Source organism: Oryx dammah, unplaced genomic scaffold (assembly GCF_014754425.2).
Source record: "Oryx dammah isolate SB20612 unplaced genomic scaffold, SCBI_Odam_1.1 HiC_scaffold_2, whole genome shotgun sequence".
NCBI classification, from domain to species: domain Eukaryota; kingdom Metazoa; phylum Chordata; class Mammalia; order Artiodactyla; family Bovidae; genus Oryx; species Oryx dammah.
The window spans coordinates 184,581,378-184,602,959 of NW_024070186.1; the positions used below are offsets into that span (position 1 = coordinate 184,581,378).

A 21,582-nucleotide genomic window follows, 5' to 3' on the forward strand; every position below is an offset into this window, starting at 1 on the left:
GCTGCTATTTCCGTATTTCTTCACAGAAGGACTAACAAAATCCAAATCTCTTTTCAGCCAGGAACTATGATTGAATGGGGCAATTACTGGTGAGTATATTACCAAATGATGAGTTTGTAAGTCTTAGACTTAGATTTGTAAGTCTTAGAGTCTTTTACACCGTAGCATTAATTCTAGAAATAAAATCTGGGATTCATGCCACAATTTGATATTAGACTGTTGTTTTGTTTGACATATTTGTATTATGAGATTTTTCAAACAAGTACAAAACTAGAGAGAATACCACCAGTCCTCCCTATCCTTCCCCCCATTGCTTAGCTTCAGTAATTATCAACACATGGCCAGTCTTGCTGAAGTCTAAATGCCCCTACCCAGAGTATTTGAAAGTAAATCCCAAACAACATAACACTGCATCTCTGGGTATTGGAGTGAGCATATATCTCCCAAGAGATAAGGACTTTTTATAAAAACAAAACCCCAGTGGTACATGAGGTTATTTCCTATTCTTCTTGGACATTATCTTTTCTGAAATGTTGCTTTTGTCACATAAACAGAACACCACAATGATATAACTGCTTCCATTTCTTCTTCTTCATTTAATTCGCGAAATACCAGTTTTTCTATCTTGTAGATCTACAGGTTCAACAGAATCCCAGTCAAAATCTCAGCAGACTCTAAAAATGCAGAGGACCCCAAAATAGCTAAAACAGTCTTGAAAAAGAGGAACAAAGCTGAGGGACTCACTGCTCAACTTCAAAACTGACTACAAAGCTAGAGTAATCAAGACAGTATGGTACTGACATACAGACAGGCATTTAGATCAATGGAATAGAACTGAAGGACAAGAAACAAATTTTCACATATGTGAACAATTAGTTTTTGACAAATATACAAAGGCAATTCAATGGGGACAGATAGACTTTTCATCAAAGGGTTCTGAGACGTTGGATATCCTTGCAAAAAGATGAATTTAGATCCCTATCTCATATTATATATAAAAATTAACTGAAAATGAATTGTAGACCTAGATGTAAGAGCTAAAATATAACATTTTCAGAAGAAAACATAAGGGAAAATCTTTGTAATGTAAGATTAGGCAAAGAGTTCTTAGATAAACACCAAAATCACAATCTGCAAAAGAAAAAAATTGATTATAATTCACCAAAACTAAAAACTTTTGTGTAATTCAAAGGATACAGTTTTAAAAATTAAAAGAGAGGTCATAGACTGAGAGAAAATTTTGCAAATCACATATCTGATAAAAGACTTATATCCCAAATATATAAAGAAATCATACAACTCAATAATGAGAAGATGACCCAATTAAAAAATGGGCAAAAGACTTGTAAAAACAGTTCTCCCAAGATAGACAAATAGCCAAAAAGGAGATGAAAAGATGGTTAGCATCACTGATCATAAGAAAAACTCAATTCAAAACCACAAATATATGCCAACCATCTCATACCCTTTAAAAGGGCCATTATCAAAAGAACAGAAAATATCAAGTGTTAGCAAAGATACAGAGAGGTTGGGACCCTTGCGTGATGTAGGTAGGAATATAAAATGGGGCAGCCATTATGGAAAATGTTTTTTCATACAGTGCTTCTTAAAAACATTTAAAATAGCATTATATCTGATGTAACAATCCTACTTCAAAAGAATTCAAAGCAGCGTCTCAGAGAGAGATTTGCACAGGGCTGTTCATCACAGCATTCATAGAGGTAAGAGGTGGAAGGAAGGTAAATTTCCATCAACAGATGAATGGATACATATGTGGCAGGTACATATAGTGGAATTTTATACAGCCTTTAAAAAGAAGGAAATCCGGCCACCTGCACGGTTAACCTTGAGAACATTGTGTTAAGCAAAGTAAGCCCATTATAAAATGACAAGTACTAATACAAAGTTTCTAAAGTGGTCAACACCAAAGAAACAGAAAACAGAATGGTGGCTGCCAGGGCCTGGGTGGGCAGAGGGGAGCTGGTGCTTAGTGGGTAGTTTCAGTTTTGCAAGATGAAAAGTTGGAGAGATGTGTTGCACAACAATGTGTGAACAGACTTGGCCCCACTGGCCTGCACAGTAAGCAATGGTTGAAGTAAATTTAATGTGCTTTCTACCACAATAAAAAATAAAACTGTAAAATAAATTTGAAAAAAAAGTTAATAGGCAAAGCATTTAAATAGACATTTCCTCAAAGGAGCTCTATGAATGCCTGATAAACATGTGAAAAGCTGCTCCATGTCCTTATTCATTGTGGAAATGCAAAGTAAACCACATTGAGATAGCGGTTCATACCCCCTAGGATGGCTGTAATTAAAAGAGAATAACAGGTGTTGATGAGGTTATTAATGAATCGATGCCTTTATACACTGTTGGTGAGAATGTAAAATGGCACAGCCACTTTGGAACAGGAGAGCTGTGACTTTTTATTTTCAGTTTATATATGTTCTCTTTTCTTCAGTTTTGAAATTTATTGCTTTGGGCTTGATAATTTCTAAGATCTTTTTACCTCCAGAAACAGTTCTGGGACCTTTCTTTCTAATGAGTCTTTTCTTCTTAGATCATCAAGGCTAACTAATACAAGAGAGAATTCCCTTTCATATGAAAACTAAGAAAAACATATTTGATTGTATGTTATTGTTGGGGGAGTGTGTAATTTCCTCGGTTTTGTCTTGCCGCAGCAAAGATTTGAAATGGTGGACCAGTGGTACAGCTTGGTTACAACTCAGTTTTATTTGGCAAGCAAAGGATAGTACACCCTCAAGGTGTGAGGGCGGGCCAACCCCAAAGGAGAGGCCTTTGGCTTTCTCTTGGCTTCCTTCTTTTATCTGTTTTGTCTCCTCCCCGCTGAGCCTGCCCTATGCAAATTGGGCTAGCCAAGAAGGGGGCGTGTTTGTTTCACCTGACGTTCTCATTCCCGTCTGTAGGTTTTCTTTTTGTGAGCTTTTCCTTTCTTTGTCTTTTAGCCACTGCTATTTTGGACTCCTTTTTCCTATTCCAACTGCCTAACATTCCCCCCTCAAGAAATGGGAGACCCAATTCTTTGGGAATAGGGGTTGAGGTTTCTCTGGCTACTTCCTGCTGAGCTGGGATGGTGAGGGGCATTGGGTCTCCCCCTCTTGGTAATCTAAGCCTCAGAGTCCTTATAGAGGCATCCATCTAAGGGTGAGTGATATTTCCAGGGTCAGGTATAGTTTTATATAAAACTAAAAAGACTATAAAATCTTTGTTGAACTGGCACTGCATGTTGTAGCTTGTTGACCTGGGCAGAGAGAAGACAGGTTAGACAGTTGATAATACATGGAGAAATCATGTGCAGCATCAGTATGGTGATAACAGGGATTAGGAGGGGCGTTCAGTTCAGTTCAGTTCAGCTCAGTTCAGTTCAGGTCAGTTCAGTCGCTCAGTTGTGTCCGACTCTTTGCGACCCCATGAATCGCAGCACACCAGGCCTCTCTGTCCATCACCATCTCCCGGAGTTCACTCAGACTCACATCCATCGAGTCTGTGATGCCATCCAGCCATCTCATCCTCGGTCATCACCCTCTTCTCCTGCCCCCAATCCCTCCCAGCATCAGAGTCTTTTTCCAATGAGTCAACTCTTCTCATGAGGTGGCCAAAGTACTGGAGTTTCAGCTTTAGCATCATTCCTTCCAAAGAAATCCCAGGGCTGATCTCCTTCAGAATGGACTGGTTGGATCTCCTTGCAGTCCAAGGGACTCTCAAGAGTCTTCTCCAACACCACAGTTCAAAAGCATCAATTCTTCGGTACTCAGCCTTCTTCACAGTCCAACTCTCACATCCATACATGACCACAGGAAAAACCATAGCCTTGACTAGACGGACCTTTGTTGGCAAAGTAATGTCTCTGCTTTTGAATAGGCTGTCTAGGTTGGTCATAACTTTTCTTCCAAGGAGTAAGTGTCTTTTAATTTCATGGCTGCAGTCACCATCTGCAGTGATTCTGGAGCCCAAAAATAAAGTCTGCCACTGTTTCCACTGTTTCGTTTCCCCATCTATAGGGGCATTAGCCAACCAAATTCCCCCTTGCCAGGAGAAGGCTCCCCCAAAGAGAAATTGTAGCCACCCTGAGAACTCTCCAGCTCGTTCTTTGAGATCCTATAGGATATGAATCTTTTTCCTGAGGACTGTGAAAGTTTCTTCAGCTTAGCTGGAGGTATTTCCCAGAAAAAACACGCCTCATTCATGATGGCTCAAGTCCTTCCTTGTTCAGGGATCAGGCGATCTGTTTCCTGTCTATTTGGAGTACAATTCCTGACAAGCTGTGAAGGAGTCTTTTGGGACAGATTGGCCAGACCCCATCATTGAAAGGGAAGCAGAGGCTCCTATTGAGAGCTCAGGTCGTCACCCGGAGTCGCAGTAGGAGTTACGAGAAGAGAGCTCTGTGTCGAGGTGGAGCGTCCCCCACCGTCGCCTACAGAGTGGCCCTGGGCCGGGGGTCCCCGGGGCCCGGAGAGGACTGAGCTCTGGGGCGCCTCTAGAACACCGTCCGGATCTGACCTTAATCCAGGGGCCAGCTCGAGTGGAGTGCTGCATGCAAAGCAGTTGAATGGCAAGAGTTCCCTGTTCCAGAGGTCGTCAGAGAGAGAGGTGGGGGAGAGGGGGTAGAGCCGAGGCCTGGGGGTACGCAAAGCACCTATAAAGCCTTAGCCCAAGGCTTGCACTGCTCAAGGAGGCACTGGGTGCCCCCAAGGGGAACTTGAGCCCTGGCAGAAAAGTGAGCTCGGAGGATGTTCAGGCTCCCAGACTCCTGGAAAAGGGAAAACAATGAGAAGAAGGCAGAGTGAGAGTAAAATGAGTGCCTCGCCCCTTCCCGGGTTTTGGCACCAAGAAGGTAGGGTATAGTTCGGTCTGAGGCAGAATGAGGAAAAACGACCTCAACAGAAGTAGGTTACCTTTATTCAGGCAAGGCGGGGCGACAGTCGACCTAACGACCAGGCTGAGTGTGGAGAGGGGTCAGGGAGGCTCCATATTTGTTTGTGGAAGCGATAAGGGAAACATTAATCAGGCGGGATGTTTTGGGTATTCTTTAGTTGAGATGGCATTTGTAGTTGGTCAGGGGGTGATAAGTCTTCTGTGCAGGTGTAGGGGGTGGAAGGTTTCTGGACACGGGGTGATAAGTCCCAGATAGATGCAACTGGCCTGGAGCATCAGGGTGGGACCTAAAGTTCTGTTTTGTTTTCTCCGAAGTTAGATGATTCAGCAAGGGCCTTTGAAACTGTTGTGTTTTTTTTTTTTTTTAGGCCCAAAAGACTCCTTCAAGCTGTGTTGGCTCTTCAGAGCTATCCTGAGAAATCTTATCCCCAGAAACTTAATTTGGGGGGTGTTCATTAGAATGGCATTCATTTGTAATCCTGAATAGGTATCTGCCCACCCCAAAGGAGAGGCCCCAGTCTGTCTTGGCTTCCTCCTTTTATACATTTTGTCTCTTTCCCCCTGAGCCTGCCCTGTGCAAATTGGGCTAGCGAGGAGGGCTGTTTGACCTGACATTCTCACTCCAGTCTTTGGATTTTCTTTTGTTTCATTTTCATGGGCTTTTCTTTTCTTTGTCCTTCAACCACCATCATTTTGGATTCCTTTTTCCTGTTCTAACTACCTAACACTTTGATTACAGACATCATTTTATTAAGGAATTGGTGAGTGATCCCCTGAAGTGTAGTAATTTAGTTGCCCACAGGATAGAATCACTCATTTCTATTTGTCCATGTTACTAATTGAGACATATCCAATGTGGAATCCACAGAGAAGTACTGAGTTTATTCTTCAGTTATTTTAAAAAGATTATTTACAAAGCCCAGTTCAGCATACAATTTATATTTTGGCACATAGGTAACTATTTAAGATGGTGATCTCCTCTTCAGTACATGCTTCTGATTATTTCCAGGCCAAGGCAAGTATGTTTTCTTAGCCTACTGAGAAAATGGATGAGAAAAATTCCGAATGAAGTGAAAAATCCTGAACATTTATCACTATTGATGAATATAGAGGGTTTTCCCCTCTTTGGGTTAAAATGCACACTATAGTGATTTGCCTAATTTTAATAATTTACTAATCAGGTTTGTAATTTTGGGTGATTATTATGATCATGTAACCCTAAATGTAAGGTTAAAGAAGTTAGCATCAGGGACTTCCCTGATCGTCTGTGATTAAAAGACTCCGAGCTTCCAAGGCACAGGGTACAGGTTCGATCCCTGGTCGGGGAACTAAGATCCAACATGCCACACAAAATAAAGACATCTCCATTTAAAAAAAAAAATCAGGATTGCAACCACATATCTCATGATGTTTTTATTTTAATAGTTAGGAATTACTCTACACATTTTACAAAAATGACTAATATTGCTACAGAAAGGTAGATTGACATCTGATGTACATTAAAATAGCTTTCGAATACATTCAATAATTTTAAAAGTATTCTTTGTTCTAAACAACTTGCGCTGAGAATGGAGGGAACACTTTTTTAACATGCCTGATGCGGTGTCTGAACGTTGTTTTTTTCTCATAGGGCCCGTGCCATTCGCTTCAGACAGGACGGTAATGAAGCAGTTGGAGGGTTCTTCTCCCAGATTGGACAGCTCTATATGGTGCACCATCTCTGGGGTATGTTTTTTTCCTTTCATTTTTACGTTCCTGGGATTTCAGAATTCATTTCTAAATAAGTTGTCCTAGCCTGTAAATCATACCTCAAGTCAGGAACCTGGAACACTGCAGCTGACCAGATGCCCCAGATGGAAGGTGGGTGTTAGGCCCCCAGCACAAGAGGTCCACAGTGAAGGGTCCCCAGACGCGCAGCTCATCGTGAGCTGGTGAGAGTCTGAGAGCTGGGCTGAGAGAGGTGCTGCGGCCTTTCACAAGGTGGTCCCAGCCTCCCTCTCTGAACATCCCCCGGCTCCCTTGGGGACAGTGCCACACTCTACGCAGAAAGGTGTCCTCAAAGAGGGCCCACTGCCTCCCTCGGGTCTGGATCCATTATCCCCTGAGGCATTTTCCCTTGCCTTTGCCGTCCCCACCCACTTTGGTTTGATGCCTCCTTTGGTGCCTTTCTGGGCCTGACTCGGATGTTCCTCCTCATCCCCCAGGGAATGTCACTGTCCCCGAGCCCCCCAGAGCCTGGTGCCACACGTGTGTTCATGGTCGTGGCTGTGTGTGTCCATCTCCCTGGCTGAGCAGGAAGCAGGTCGCAGCGGCAGCTTGGCTTATTCTGGCTTCATTTGTAAATAATTGTGTGTCAGTCATGTGTGACCCTGTGGACCCCGTGGACTGTAGCCCACCATGGAATTCTCTGGGCAAGAGATACTGGAGTGGGTAGCCATTCCCTTCTCCAGGGGACCTTCCCGACCCAGGGATCACACCCAGGTCTCTGGCATTGGAGGCGGATCCTTTACCATCTGAGCTACCAGGGAACACTTGTAAATGGTTATTAACGTTAAAAAGATGAAAAGCCTGACATTTCCAAACCCTAAACTGTATTAATTCACTGAGGTGTGGGTTTGCCCTCGCTGGTCCCGCCGAGTGCTGCAGGGGCGTGTGCCTGCTGGGGTAGCTGGAGGCTCAGGGACAGGGTGATGTCTGGCAAGCAGACCTATTAAGTATAACTTAACTAACCTTTACAGGCTTGAGGTAGGGATGAGGTCGTTTTCATTGTGATTTTTTAGTGTGTGATCTGTCCAGAGGATTTGAACTGAAAAGACAGACCCTCCCCCCGCTTCCTCAGCCTGGAGGGTCCTCTGAGAGCAGCCTCTGTGGTGAGTGAGCATGGGGACCGGAGGGTCCAGACCCCGTACTCTGGCACAGGCCAAGGTCAGAAACGTGTCTACTTTCAGGCAGTGCCCATGTCCACCTTCCTTTGTGTCTCCAGCCAGTGCCCACTTCCTACCTCATAGGGAAAAGGTACTGAGATGTGCAGAGATGCGTTCTCAGTTGGCTACAACTTCCCCTCGCTTATCCATCTTTTTTAGAGAAAGAACCAACACTTACCAAGCACCTCCGTGTGTTGGTTATTTATGCACCGTTCCCTTTAACCCTGACAGCCACACACCATAAATGAGATACCAGGACTCGCATGTGGTAAAGAAGTCGCCCCAGGCAGAGCTGAGCAGGAGCTGGGCCAGCCTCAGACGCCAGCCGGTCTGGCTTCAAGCAGGTCTTCCCCCAGCAGAGCTCCCCTTCCTGTTACCCTCGCACGTGATGCTGTCCTTCCACCCGCCTCCACCAGCAGCCCTCCTCCCTCGAGGCCTTGCTGCGGCCGCAGCCGCTCCACCACCCCACCCGTGGGCTCCTTCTCTCAGTATGTGACCAGTCTCAGTGCCTCCCATCTTTAAAAGCCTCCCCAAACCCAGAAGTCCATTAACAGATAAACAAAATGTGGTTTGTGCAAATTCACAGAAACTGAACGTAGAACGGAGGGTACCAGGGGTTGAGGGGAGAGGGGAAATGGGAAGGGATGGTTTATAATGGATAAAGTTTTAACTGGGGCTGATAAAAAAGTTTTGGAGCTGGATGATAATGGTAGTGGCACAATGTAATGAACTTACTGCCTCTGAATTATACATTTAAAAATAGTTACAGTAGGGACTTCCCTGGTGGTCTAGTGGTTAAGACTCTGTGCTTCCACTGCAAAGGGAATGGGTTTGATCCCTGGTCAGGGAACTAATATCCTACATGCCACATGGTGTGGCCAAAAAATTTTAAAAAAGAAAATAGTAAATTTTGTTATGTATATTTTACCCCCCAAAATTGGTTTTAATTAAGAAATTTTTTTTAAAGAACACAGGCCTCTCCCACCTGTGTTCCCTGCAAGAGGGGGAGGGGGTCCCCACCTGACCCTGGGAAGAAGACTGCTGCTTGTCCCAGGGATGTTAGCCATTTTCACCCAGGTCGTGAGAGGTAGAGGACTTCCTTTTCCTTCTATTCTTCAGTATCTTCAAAATTTTATGTAATCAGTTTACACTCCCTTACTAGTGGGGAACTTTTGGTCAAATTACTCAGCCTACATGGTTAGGTCTTCTCATAGGGAGAAGGAAGCCCTAAACAGAGACTAGAACTGAGTGGGGAGCCCTCCCGGGTCAGTGGTTAGAAGGATCTTGCCGGGCTGGGAAGCAGAAACCAAAGCATTCAGTGAGGTATCTGAATTGTATCCTCAGGACCCTGACCCTTGGCCCATGCCCTTCCCTCCGCTGGAGGGCTTTTCTCTCCGGTGTGTGTCCTGCGTGTGGACAATGAAATGTCGGTTTCAACCTTGAAACTCCACTTGGTCACATCGTACCTTCCAGGGAGCTTTCCCTGGTCAGCTGTGTTCTCCCTGTGGAGTCTCCTTGTTCTCCACTGTCATGAACACAGTCTCTCACCCAGATCATTGCAGGGCCTTATAAATACTGAGTAAAATTGAATCTCCTATTGCTTATCTGTGGCCTGACAGTTTCTGGTTATGGATTTAACACATTAATGAGGAAGTTCACTTGGTTGGTAAAGGCACATCTTGAATCCACTAGACCATAAACCTTGAGAGCAGATTGTTTTGCCTCTCCCACATGGCCTGACAATTCTACTCAGAATAACCCATTCACAGTTAGCCCAGCTTAGTACTAAGTTCACGGAATACAGATGGGCCCTGACTTACGATGGTTCAACTTAGAATTGTTCAACTTTACAACAGTGCAAAAGTGATCCATGTTCAGTAGAAACTTTGAAGTGTGAACTGTGCTCTTCCCCCAGGCTTTTGGTACGGTCTCTCGTGATGCTGGGTGGTGGCAGCGGTCAGCTGCACAGTCACAAGGGTGAACAGCCAGTACACTTAGAACTATTGTGGTTTTCACTTTCTGTGCAGTATTCAGTTACATGAGACACTAAACGCTTGATATGAAATAGGCTTGGCATCAGATGATTTTGCCCAGCTGTAGGGTAACATGAGTTTTCTGAGCACGTTAAAGGTAGGGAAGGACTTCCCTGTAGCTCAAACGGTAAAGAATCTGCCTGCAATGCAAGAGACCGGGGTTTGATCCCTGGGTTGGGAATATCTTCTGGTACAGGGAATGGCAATCACTCCAGTATTCTTGCCTGGAGAATCCCATGGACAAAGAAGCCTAGCGGGCTACAGTCTATGGGGTCACAAAGAGTCGGACATGACTGAACAACTAACACACGTCACACACACAAGGTAAGGAAGACTCAGCTGGGATGTTCTAGTGGATTAGATGTGTTGAATGCATTTTCGACTCACAATATTTTCAGCTTATGATGGGTTTATTGGGATGTAACCCCATCATAAGTCGAGGAAGATATGTAGGCTGTTTGAGAAAACAAGATGAGCAGCTGAATCAGCACTTACTGGACATCCAGTTGACCCTTGAACAGCACAGGTTTGAACCGCATGGATCTTTTTCAGCTGATACACACAGTACTGTGCAACCCACAGCTGGCTGAATCCGAGGGTGCAGAACCCTGGATACATAGGGCCAGCAGTGGGACTTGAGCACCTGCCGGTTTTGGTGTTGATGGCAGGTCCTGGAGTCATTCCCACCCTGTACTAGTGGAATGTAGGGCATTATGTCTGGTTAATTCTTCTGTGTGGCTATTTTTAAGCTTACAAGGATCTTCAGACCAGGGAAGACATACGGAATGCAGCGTGGCATAAACATGGCTGGGAAGAACTAGTATATTATACAGGTAATATCTTAATAGGCATAAAGCCTTTCATTCTTCTCATTTCATTGTTTTAATGTTCTTTCACCCTGAAGCTCATGGTGTATTTGGAAAAAAAAAATAATAATGTGTTGCTGTTCGATGGTGAATTGTAAGGTTGAGGGAATAGAGAAATAGTCATATTTTTCTTTGATAGTTATATGACTTTTTCAATAGAGAATATTCATTCTTTCAAGTATACATGTTGTCTAGTACAGTTTTCAGATCTTTGTGTGTTGTAAATTTTATATCATTACATTTTTTTGTACATTTCTGTATTCTCTGAAAATTTATCATACAAATAAATTTTTTCCTAAGCTTTCTCATCAGAATTGTTTATTCCCTAAAGCATTTTAATACAGCAATTAAAATAATTTTGGAAATTACTTTGTTATTTAAACTTTCCATATGTACGTGTGTATGCCTGTGTACATACATGTAAGCCTATACATCTGTGTATACTCATATGTGTATATATAATACATATACTATGAAATCCTAGTTGCTTGATTTTTAGAACAGCCAGACTGAATACTACCCAGTGACACCAGTGCAGGTAATAAGTACCACCCATGTTGCACGTCAGGCACTTAAACCTGTACCCTGCCAGGAAGATTGAAGAGTAATTTGTTTTTGAAAATAACTATTATCTTGTCTGTTAGTTCATATATCATAAATCCTATAACTGTATGTGCCTTTGCTGCTTATTCTTACACTTTCATCAGGTCCCAAAGACATGTTTCCTCAGCACTGACAGTGTTACAGGTACACTGTATTGTTGCTGTATATAGGATACAGTCAGATTATTTGGTTCTATGTACATTTTAATTCAGTTCAAAGGACCTTTTAAGAAAGCACCATTTTTCTCAATATAGACTTTCCTGATTTCCAACACATGAAATACATCTCCTGACAGAATGTTTTAATGACACCTTATAGGACCTGTCATTAGCTGGTATATTTCTGCCCGAGAGCAGTCCTAAGTATTCCAGTCCTCTGATTTCAGGCAGCATGTCTTCTGAATGGATATCCTCGGCAGCCTACTTGTTAGCATGTATTTGTTGCCATCTGTTTAGAAAACAGTGAGCCCCAGTGATTACGGCCCTTGTTTTCAGTCCCACTTATTCAGGAAATGGAATCCAGAATCATGATCCCACAGAAGACCTCGCCCCTCCAGTGAAGCGACGGAATGGAGATGTGCCTACAGAAGTTTATGTGACAAGTGCTTGTCATCAATCAACTTGAACTGTGTTACAAGTGAGAGAGAAACACTGAAGTGTAAACTGCTGTATATAGCTTGTAAGAGACCTCTTTTCTTTAAAATTTACATAAATCACAAGACAGGAAATTATTACAGTTTGGCTGATTGTAACAGTGCGCTGTAGTCCTCTGAAACATCCCTAAGTTTGTCGAATGTACCGTATAATATTAACACCAAGCCACCTCTCCCTACCCCCCAGGAAAAGAGCCCAGTTGAAAATTGGAGTCATCTCCAAGTAAGAATTTAACCATGGGAAAAAAAAAAGTTAGCCATTTCTTTATAAAGAGCAAATCTGTTTTATAATTACAGATTTTTTAGACAAATTTCTTGTATCAGGAAGAAATATAAATTTCATCATGTTTCTGTAGCATTTTTTTCTGAGTTTCAGACAAGGAACAAATTATAAGTGTATTCAATACCTGGAAATGTTTTACTTCACTCTCATTTTTAGTGTCAGCATAGTAAACTGTGTCGTTACTGAGGGGAAAGTGGTTCATCAGTAATTCAGTCTCCACTTGGTGTATTGTGATGTCTTTATATGTGAGGAAAAGATGGCTTGAACCTGTGTATCATATGTGACTTTGAAATGAACACCTTGAATAGCACTAATTTTTATTTGTAATATTTTTCTACAACAAAACGAGTAGCACTAGGAAAAGAGGTTTTATTTTGTAAACAGTCATCTGTGACCTGCATTTTAGTAAGCTCACAGCAGATTCTTCCAAGATCATGAATGGGGGGAGGGGGGTGTGCATGTTGAGATTTAAATTGACATAAAACTGCATACTTTGTCTAGCTCTGATTTTGTTTTTTAATAGTGCCAATTTTGTGACTGTAATCATGTGAAAGTCCTGTTGAAATGAAAAATTATGTCTGACCCCCAGATCAAAAAATTTATGTTAAGTGTGAATAAATCTCATATCAAATGTCAAGCTTTTACAAGTGAATGGTTTTCTCCAAGAACATATAAAAGTTAATAAAAATCCTCTTAATTTTCACATATTACATGTATGCGGTCTTTTTTAATGAACTGATGCTAAGAGTGAGCCCATCACTCTTGAAAGATGGCTTGTCCCAGTTCAATGGGTATGTGTGAGTCTACAGGGTAAAATAAGCTCATCAGCTGCTTCTTATGGCCACGTGGTAGGCATTATGGGGAGTGGGTGTCTGTATACCAGTGCCTAATGGTCTGGGGTTTGGGAGTTGGGGCACTGACGGAAGAACAGGCTCTGCTCCTTGATGGGGTACTTGCCCTCTTTGGTTGGGTCCTTAGCCTATGAAATGTGGAGGTGGAATTCAGTAGCATCTAAGGTCCCTTCAGCTCTGAATTTCTGTAACTGGGTCTTCTTGCTGGCACAGGAAGCAGCGGGGGAGAGTGGGTGTAGTGAACTCTGCCCTAGCAAACCTGAAGTTCAGCAGCTACTCTACTGATGAGATGCTCAGAGCATGTTTGCAGGATGTGAATGAAAGAATCATTGATATGGAACTGCTTTCTAAACTACTTAATGAGAACTGGTAGAATGACTATTACTAGTAAAGGTAATCCAGCTATTCAGAACTGAAAAAAATGCTCTGGACAGAGGGAATTTTCACTTACAAAATTATGTGGACTTGTAAATGAAGCAAACCCTGTAGAAGTTAAGACTCTTCTGTCATTCACTGGTGTATTAGAGTTCTCCAGAGAAACAGAACCAGTAGGCTATGTAGATATATATGTATTTGGGGGAGAGAAGGATGGGTAGTTTGGGATTAGTAGAGGCAAACTATTATGTATAGGATGGACAAAGATCAAGGTCCTACTGTATAGCACAGGGAACTATATTCAGTGTCCTGTGACAAACCATAATGGAAAAGAATATGAAAAAGAATGTGTGTGTGTGTGTATGTATAACTGAGACACTTTGCTGTACAGCAGAAATTAACATTATAAATCAACTGTACTTCAATAAAATTTTTTTTGAAAGATTTAAGAGGAGATTTATTATAGGAATTGGCTTGTGCCATTATGGAAATCAAGAAGTTCCATAGTTTGCTGTGGGCCAGCTGGCAAACCAAGAGTCCCAGTGGTAGGATTCTGTCCAAGTCCAAAGGCCTGAGAATCAAGGGGAGCAGATGATGTAAGTCCCAGTCCGAGGTCAAAGGCCCAAGAACCAGAAGCTGTAGTATCAGCAGAAGGTGGGCATCTAGCTCACGAAGAGAGTGAATTCGCCCTCCTTTCACCTTTTTGTTCCAGTTGGGCCCCCAATGGATGGGGTGAGATCCACCCACACTGGGGAGGACAGTGCGCTTTACCGTCTATGGGATCTCCTGCTAATCCCTTCCAAGAAAACCCTGACAGACACACCTAGAAATAAAGTTTTACCACTCGTCTGGGCATCCCTTGGGCCAGACAAGTTGGTACATAAAACTAAGTGGGCTTGAGAACCTCCCTGAAGTGCCTCATCTAGCTGACTGCTTGTCCACAGGCCATTCGGAGTGAGAACCTGGATGTCTAGGTGCTGAGTATCAATAGCTATGAAAAAATGATCTTTTAGAAATAGTTTGCTACTCTCTTTTTGTCTTGCTTTCTTAATCTTTCTGTTCAAAAAAGCACAGCAATAAGCCAAGTCTAAAATGGAATTCTGTCAGAGTATTCTCCTCTAGAGTCTTGAGCAATTTTTGTTCTAATTAAGTCATTAGGTTTCACAATTTGAGGCAGTACAAACTGGGTTTTGGCTTTCATTCGATTCAACATTGAGTTTCTGTTATGTGCCCAACGCCAGGCACTTGGAATAACATAAACAAAACATGATCCCTGTCCTTGTGAAGCTTGCAGTCCAGTGAAAGTTGAATTCAGTTCAGTCGCTCAGTCGTGTCCGACCCTTCGAGACCCCATGAATCAGCACACCAGGCCTCCCTGTCCATCATCAACTTACTCAAACTGATGTCCATTGAGTCAGTGATGCCATCCAGCCATCTCATCCTCTGTCGTCCCCTTCTCCTGCCCCCAAATCTCTCCCAGCATAGGGTCTTTTCCAATGAGTCAACTCTTCACATGAGGTGGCCAAAGTATTGGAGTTTCAGATTTAGCATCAGTCCTTCCAATGAACACCCAGGACTAATCTCCTTTAGAATGGACCGGTTGAATCTCCTTCCAGTCCAAGGGACTCTCAAGAGTCTTCTCCAACACCACAGTTCAAAAGCATGAATCCTTCGGCACTCAGCTTTCTTCACAGTCCAACTCTCACATCCATACATGACCACTGGAAAAACCATAGCCTTGACTAGACGGACCTTTGTTGGCAAAGTAATGTCTCTGCTTTTGAATATGCTATCTAGGTTGGTCATAACTTTCCTTCCAAGGAGTAAGCGTCTTTTAATTTCATGGCTGCAATCACCATCTGCAGTGATTTTGGAGCCCCCCAAAATAAAGTATGACACTTTCCCTCCCCATCTATTTGCCATGAAGTGATGGGACCAGATGCCATCTTTGTTTTCTGAATGTTGAGCTTTAAGCCAACTTTTTCACTCTCCTCTTTCACTTTCATCAAGAGGCTTTTTAGTTCCTCTTCACTTTCTGCCATAAGGGTGGTGTCATCTGCATATTTGAGGTTATTGATATTTCTCCCGGCAGTCTTGATTCCAGCTTGTGCTTCTTCCAGCCCAGTGTTTCTCATGATGTACTCTGCATAGAAGTTAAATAAGCAGAGTGACAATATACAGCCTTGACGTACTCCTTTTCCTATTTGGAACCAGTCTGTTGTTCCATGTCCAGTTCTAACTGTTGCTTCCTGACCTGCATATAGGTTTCTCAAGAGCCAGTGAAACTAGCCAGTGAGACTAGCAATTAAATACAAAACTTTGTAAGCTACGTGGTACGGCAGAAGTTGATAAATGCCATAGCGGAAGAAGGTAGAATGGGTAATGGGGATCACGAATCTGGGGGTGGGCTGGGAGGGGCAGTACGTAAAAAATGTTTGGTCGGAGTTGGCCTCACTGAAAAGCTGAGATTTAAGCTTAAACTTGAAGGAGGTGAGTAATACTGGCTAGTGTTTGGGGAGAAATCCCTTCATGCTGAGGGGATGGCTACAGCATGGGCCCTAAGGCAGGCTCCTGCCTGGTGTGCAGTGGAGACCACTGTGGCTGGTGGAAGAAGAGGTCACGAAGCTGATTCCATAGAGAGCTGGGGGCCATTGGAAGGACTTTCACTCTGAGGCAGGATCCACTGGAAGGTTTTGAGCAGGGGAAGGGCATGGTCTGACTTACACTGTAAGTGGTGGCCCAGACTAGGGGTAGCAGTGGAAGTAGGGAGAATGGTCAGATTCTAAATATACTCTGACGGCACAGCCAAGATGATTTGGTGAACAGCTGATTCTGGAAGGTGGATGAGAGGGAAGAAAAATTTTAATGACTTAATTTGGCCTTGGCAGCTGAAAGGATGGGGAAGCCTGAAGGTGGAAAAGATCTGAGGTGTGAAGATCAGGAATTTTGCTTCGTTTGAGTCTGAGATGTCTATGCAGATACCGGGGTGGGGGTGTCAGGTGGGCAGTTGGGTATGTGAGTCTCAAATGTGGAGCACGTCTGGCCTGGAGTTAGAACTGTCAGCATATAGAACTGAATTGGACAGGGCTTCCCTGGTGGTCCAGTTGTTGAGAATCAGCCTGCCAAGGCAGGGGACGTGGGTTCAGTTCCTGGTCAGGGAAACTTCCACATGCTCTGGAGCAACTAAGTCCGTGCAATACAATTAATGAAGCCTGTGTGCCTAGAGCCTGTGTTCCACAGTAAGAGAAGCCACTGCAATGAGGAGCCTGAGTACTGCAACTGGAGAGTGGCCCCTGCCCACAACTAAAGAAAGCCTGCGTGTGTAGCAATAAAGACCCAATGCAGCCAAAAATGATTTTTTTTTTAATCAATGAGGAGTGAGTATAGATAGAGAAGAGGACCAAGGTGAAGACAAACAAGGAAGGGAGAGTGAGAAACCACCAAGGAAACAGGAAGAAACTCAAAGGGGGATTTCATGAAACACAAGTGAAGAAGGTCCATCACGGATGAGACTATCTGTGTCAAACACTAGTGCAAGGTTGGGTTGGATGAAGGCTGAAAACAGTTCATTAATTTAGTAACATGGTGGTCACTTGGTGACCTTTGACAAGAATGGTCTATAAATAAGCTAATTTATCAAATTAATACTTTATTTTAGCAATTCCTATCCAATTTGTAAAATTCTTTTATTAAACTCCTGGAGTAGAACAAATCTTATTAATTTGTCCAACTAGTAATTTTCCCTGGCAATATTTAAAACTTCCAAACTCATTTTCCACTCACTGGGTATAAGCCTGGTGATTATTATTTATACAAGCCAAATCATTTTTAATTATAGTTCATGTGACATCATCCCTACTATTTCTTACAAGCCCTTTTGGAACCTCACTTTGTTCTCCTCCCAATTCGGACTTGATAGAACCTACCTCTTTTCCCTTATTCTCACAGCTGCCTGTGAAAGATTCTTTTTCTTCAATTCTACATTAAACTTTCACCTTTATTATTAAATTGATAATTTCAGTTTCTGGCTGAGACATAGTAGATGTTCAATAAGATGCTTGATGAGTCAATGGAAGAAACAGGGAGAAAGGGAAAGAAGGGAAAAGGAAAGAAAAGAGACTGTCAGTTCTAACTGGAAAATACACAGAGCTCTCAGAAAGAAGGGCAGTGACTTTATTCCTATTTTTCATGTTCTATAAATCCTTAGAAATATGATCTGCCTAGACAAGCTCCATAAAAGCAGTGTATTGATAAAAGGGAGATAAAAAACATCTATAGGAACTTCCCTAGTGGTCCAGTGGTTAAGTCTGTGCTTCCAATGCAGGGGGCGTGGCTTTAATCCCTGGGCAGGGAACTAAGATCCGCTACATGCCTCATTCAGTTCAGTTCAGTTCAGTCGCTCAGTCGTGTCCGACTCTTTGCGACCCCATGAATCACAGCATGCCAGGCCTCCCTGTCCATCACCAACTCTCGGAGTTCACTCAGACTCATGTCCATTAAGTCAGTGATGCCATCCAGCCATCTCATCCTCGGTCATCCCCTTCTCCTCCTGCCCCCAATCTCTCCCAGCATCAGAGTCTTTTCCAGTGAGTCAACTCTTCGCATGAGGCGGCCAAAGTACTAGAGTTTCAGCTTTAGCATCATTCCTTCCAAAGAAATCCCAGGGCTGATCTCCTTCAGAATGGACTGGTTGGATCTCCTTGCAGTCCAAGGGACTCTCAAGAGTCTTCTCCAACACCACAGTTCAAAAGCATCAATTCTTTGGTGCTCTGCCTTCTTCACAGTCCAACTCTCACATCCATACATGACTACTGGAAAAACCATAGCCTTGACTAGACAGAGCTTAGTTGGCAAAGTAATGTCTCTGCTTTTGAATATACTATCTAGGTTGGTCATAACTTTTCTTCCAAGGAGTAAGCATCTTTTAATTTCATGGCTGCAATCACCATCTGCAGTGATTCTGGAGCCCAAAAAAATAAAGTCTGACCCTGTTTCCACTGTTTCCCCATCTATTTCCCATGAAGTGATGGCCAAAAATATACATATATATAAATATATATACATATATATATGTACGTTCTGAGTTGGAAACTGTGGTCAAACTAGTATTAAAACTAGCACTTTTCCAGAGTTCAGTAACCATTAAAAATGAAAGCAATTCCCTGGTGGTACAGTGGTTAAGAATCCAGCTGCCAAAGCAGGGGACACAGGTTTGATCCTTGGTCCAGGAAGATTCCACATGCTGGAGAGCAACTAAGCCCATGAGCTACAGCTACTGAGCCTGCACACTGCAAGTACTGAAGCTGGTGTGCCCTAAAGCTGCACACTGCGACGAGAAGCCACCACAAGGAGAAGCTCACGCACTGCCATGAAGAGCAGTCCCCACTCGCCGCCAACTAGAGAAAGCCCACACACAGCAACGAAGACCCAGTTCAACCACAAACCATTTTTTTAAAAAAAGAAACCACTTGAATTTTTTGCACAACAGTCTTCAATCCTAAGAAGTAAAATTTCTTCTGTGTATTATGTTAACACCTGTGATCACAGCTTAGGGTGGACTCTCTCGGCCCCAGTAAATAGTTTATGCTCTAGTCATGCATAAGATAAAGGACGCTGTGCAAATCACTGGCCTGGGTTCCAGCTCTGAATGAGAGTCATTAACTTGTGAGCTTGTTTCCTATCTTTGTCAAATATAGGACAGTGACCTCTATACTGCTGATCACAAGGTTGTGAAAATCACACGAGGAAACAGTTGAACACATCTTGGAAAATGTGAAAATAAGCAGTGTGACTTGGGAATGCCCTGGCAGGCCAGTGGTTAAGACTCTGCCTTCTGGTGCAGAGGGTACAGGTTTGATCCCTGGTCGAGGAGTTAAGATTCCACATTTCTCGAGGCCAAAACACCCAAAACATAGAAGCACTGTGGTGAATGAATTCAATAAAGACTTTAAAAATAGTCCACATTAAAAAAAAAAATCTTAAAAAAAAAAAAAGCAGTGTGACTTGTAACCAGATGACTCTCCAAATTTGCTGAACCTGATCACAAAGATTCTGAGGGTCACAGAGGCAAGAGCCACCATGCTATGCCATCACGACTGAGGCTGACCATTTCCATCTCTGGCATCTCCTGCTCCACTCCTGCCTCAGATCTAGAGTGCTGTGCCCTGCTCTGGGAGTGGCAGCCAAGTGGGCCTCCCTAGATGTTGTGAAGAAACACTTGTCTCCACTGAAAGAGAGAAATGCTCAGTCACGTCCAACTCTGTGATCACATAGACTGCAGCAAACCAGGCTTCCTTTTCCTCCACTATCTCCAGGAGTTTGCTCAAATTCATGTCCATTGAGTCAGTGATACCATCCAATCATCTCATCCCCTTTTGCCTCGTTGCAATCTTTCGCAGCCTCAAGTTCTTTTCTAAAGAGTTGGTTCTTCGCATCAGATGGCCAAAGTATTGGAGCTTCCACCTCAGCATTAGTCCTTCCAATGAATATTCAGGGTTGGTTTCCTTTAGGATTGACTGGTTTGAACCCAATTCTCAATGTTAGTCTGTTTCAGAATGAAAAATGATAGACGTCACAAGGATAGGAAACCACATAACGCTGTCACGGCCTTCTGAACCCTGTGCTGGCGCCACTGTATACAGAACTCCTAGAAGAGCTTTTCTTTTTTTTTTTTTTTTCTATTTCAAATCCTGAAAGATGATGCTGTGAAAGTGCTGCTAGAAGAGCTTTTCTGTGGCTGTTTCCAGTGAGTCCAGAATGAGAAAAGCACGGAAGAGGTTAGCTCACTTGTTAGGATGTGTCAGACTCACCCCCAACACAACAAAGGCAGGACTGTGCCTGCCGCTTCTGGGCAGCCAGTGAGAGCTGGGCAGCCTAGGGGCGGGAGGAGGGGCCGTGTGATTGGTGTGAGAGGTTCTCTGTGGGTCTCACGATTCCTCGACAGATCAGACACTCCTGAGCCACATTCAGCATGCACCTCCTGTTCAGGCCGTTTCTCAGGCCTGGTGGTTAGAAACGGAGGGCAGGGGGTTGGACGGAAGCCCTGTCCTCCACCGGTCCGCCGGGCTTGCTCCAGCTCCTACACGCAGGGCGGTGGCCAAGGTTGAGGCGGTTTGCGGAGCTCTCCACAGTCTGGCCTGCTTGGTCCTGCCCACTTTGTGGCACTAAAGCTGTGAAACAGCTTTGAGGAGAGTTGCCAGTGAGAGCTCACAATGGCGAAACAACCGCCCTCTTGTCTGTGGTCTCATTTAAATGTTGCCAAACCTATGTCATAAGCTTTCCTCTAGAAACTCTGATTTGAAAGGAGGTTTGGTTCATCTGATTTGATTATTTGGCTAAATGATGATCTGATTATTTGACCAAAGTTGATTATTTGGTTAAATTATACATTTTTCAAATCTCTTCTGATGTTAAACCCTTCTGGCCTTTGCTACTTAATTATCCAACAGTGTCCACTCGAGGCTGCCTCTTCTGAAACCTGTGTGTCTTCGTCGTCCCCCAGTTTCTCACCAGGGAGTGTATAAAATCTCAAATTTTCAAACCAGCAAGAGTATAAAATCTCAGATTTTCAAAGCATGTTCTGAAATGTCCCTTTTAAGGCTGTTGCTCAGAATAAACATGAACCTGGCCTTTTGGATCCTCCCAAACCATTTGTGAAATAGTTCAGAAATAGTTCAGGGATTTCCCTGGTAGTCCAGTGGCTAAGACTCCTCACTCTCAATGCAGGGGACCCAGGTTCAACCCCTGGTCAGGGAACTAGATCCTACATGTCACAGTAAACAGTTCAAGTATCCCGACTAGAAGATCCTGAGTGCCAAAACAAAGACCTGGCACAGCCAAATAAATGAGTATTTCAGAAAAAAGAAAGAAATGGTTCATATAAGTTCTGATGAGTTATTCTTAATTCATTTAAGGGAAAATGCTGATCTTTATTTGAAATGAATAAAATTTGTTTTTAGTTCTTTTTGGTTTGTTTTTAGTTCTTTTAATTCATGTCGTTATCAAATATCCATTTTTAAAAATTGGAGTATAATTGCTTTACAATAATGTTGTGTTAGTTTCTGTTGTACAACTACGTGAATCAGCTATGTTCAGGTACA

The 21,582-nt window shown here is 43.2% G+C and overlaps 1 protein-coding gene and 1 non-coding gene across 2 annotated transcripts in view; both read left to right on the forward strand.

Moving 5' to 3' along the window:
- Positions 1–12,964, forward strand: part of NIPSNAP2 (nipsnap homolog 2) — a 32,472-nt gene extending 19,508 nt beyond the window's left edge. Inside the window, exons 8-11 of the mRNA XM_040266697.1 lie at positions 58–89; positions 6,527–6,621; positions 10,603–10,686; positions 11,817–12,964. Of these exons, the coding sequence (XP_040122631.1) occupies positions 58–89; positions 6,527–6,621; positions 10,603–10,686; positions 11,817–11,881 (276 nt within the window). The 3' untranslated portion in view covers positions 11,882–12,964. The remainder of the gene's footprint in view (positions 1–57; positions 90–6,526; positions 6,622–10,602; positions 10,687–11,816) is intronic.
- Positions 12,965–21,165: 8,201 nt separating this feature from the next.
- Positions 21,166–21,238, forward strand: TRNAE-CUC. Its single transcript has one exon. It is a non-coding gene; the product is annotated as a tRNA-Glu (tRNA).
- Positions 21,239–21,582: the final 344 nt, after the last annotated feature.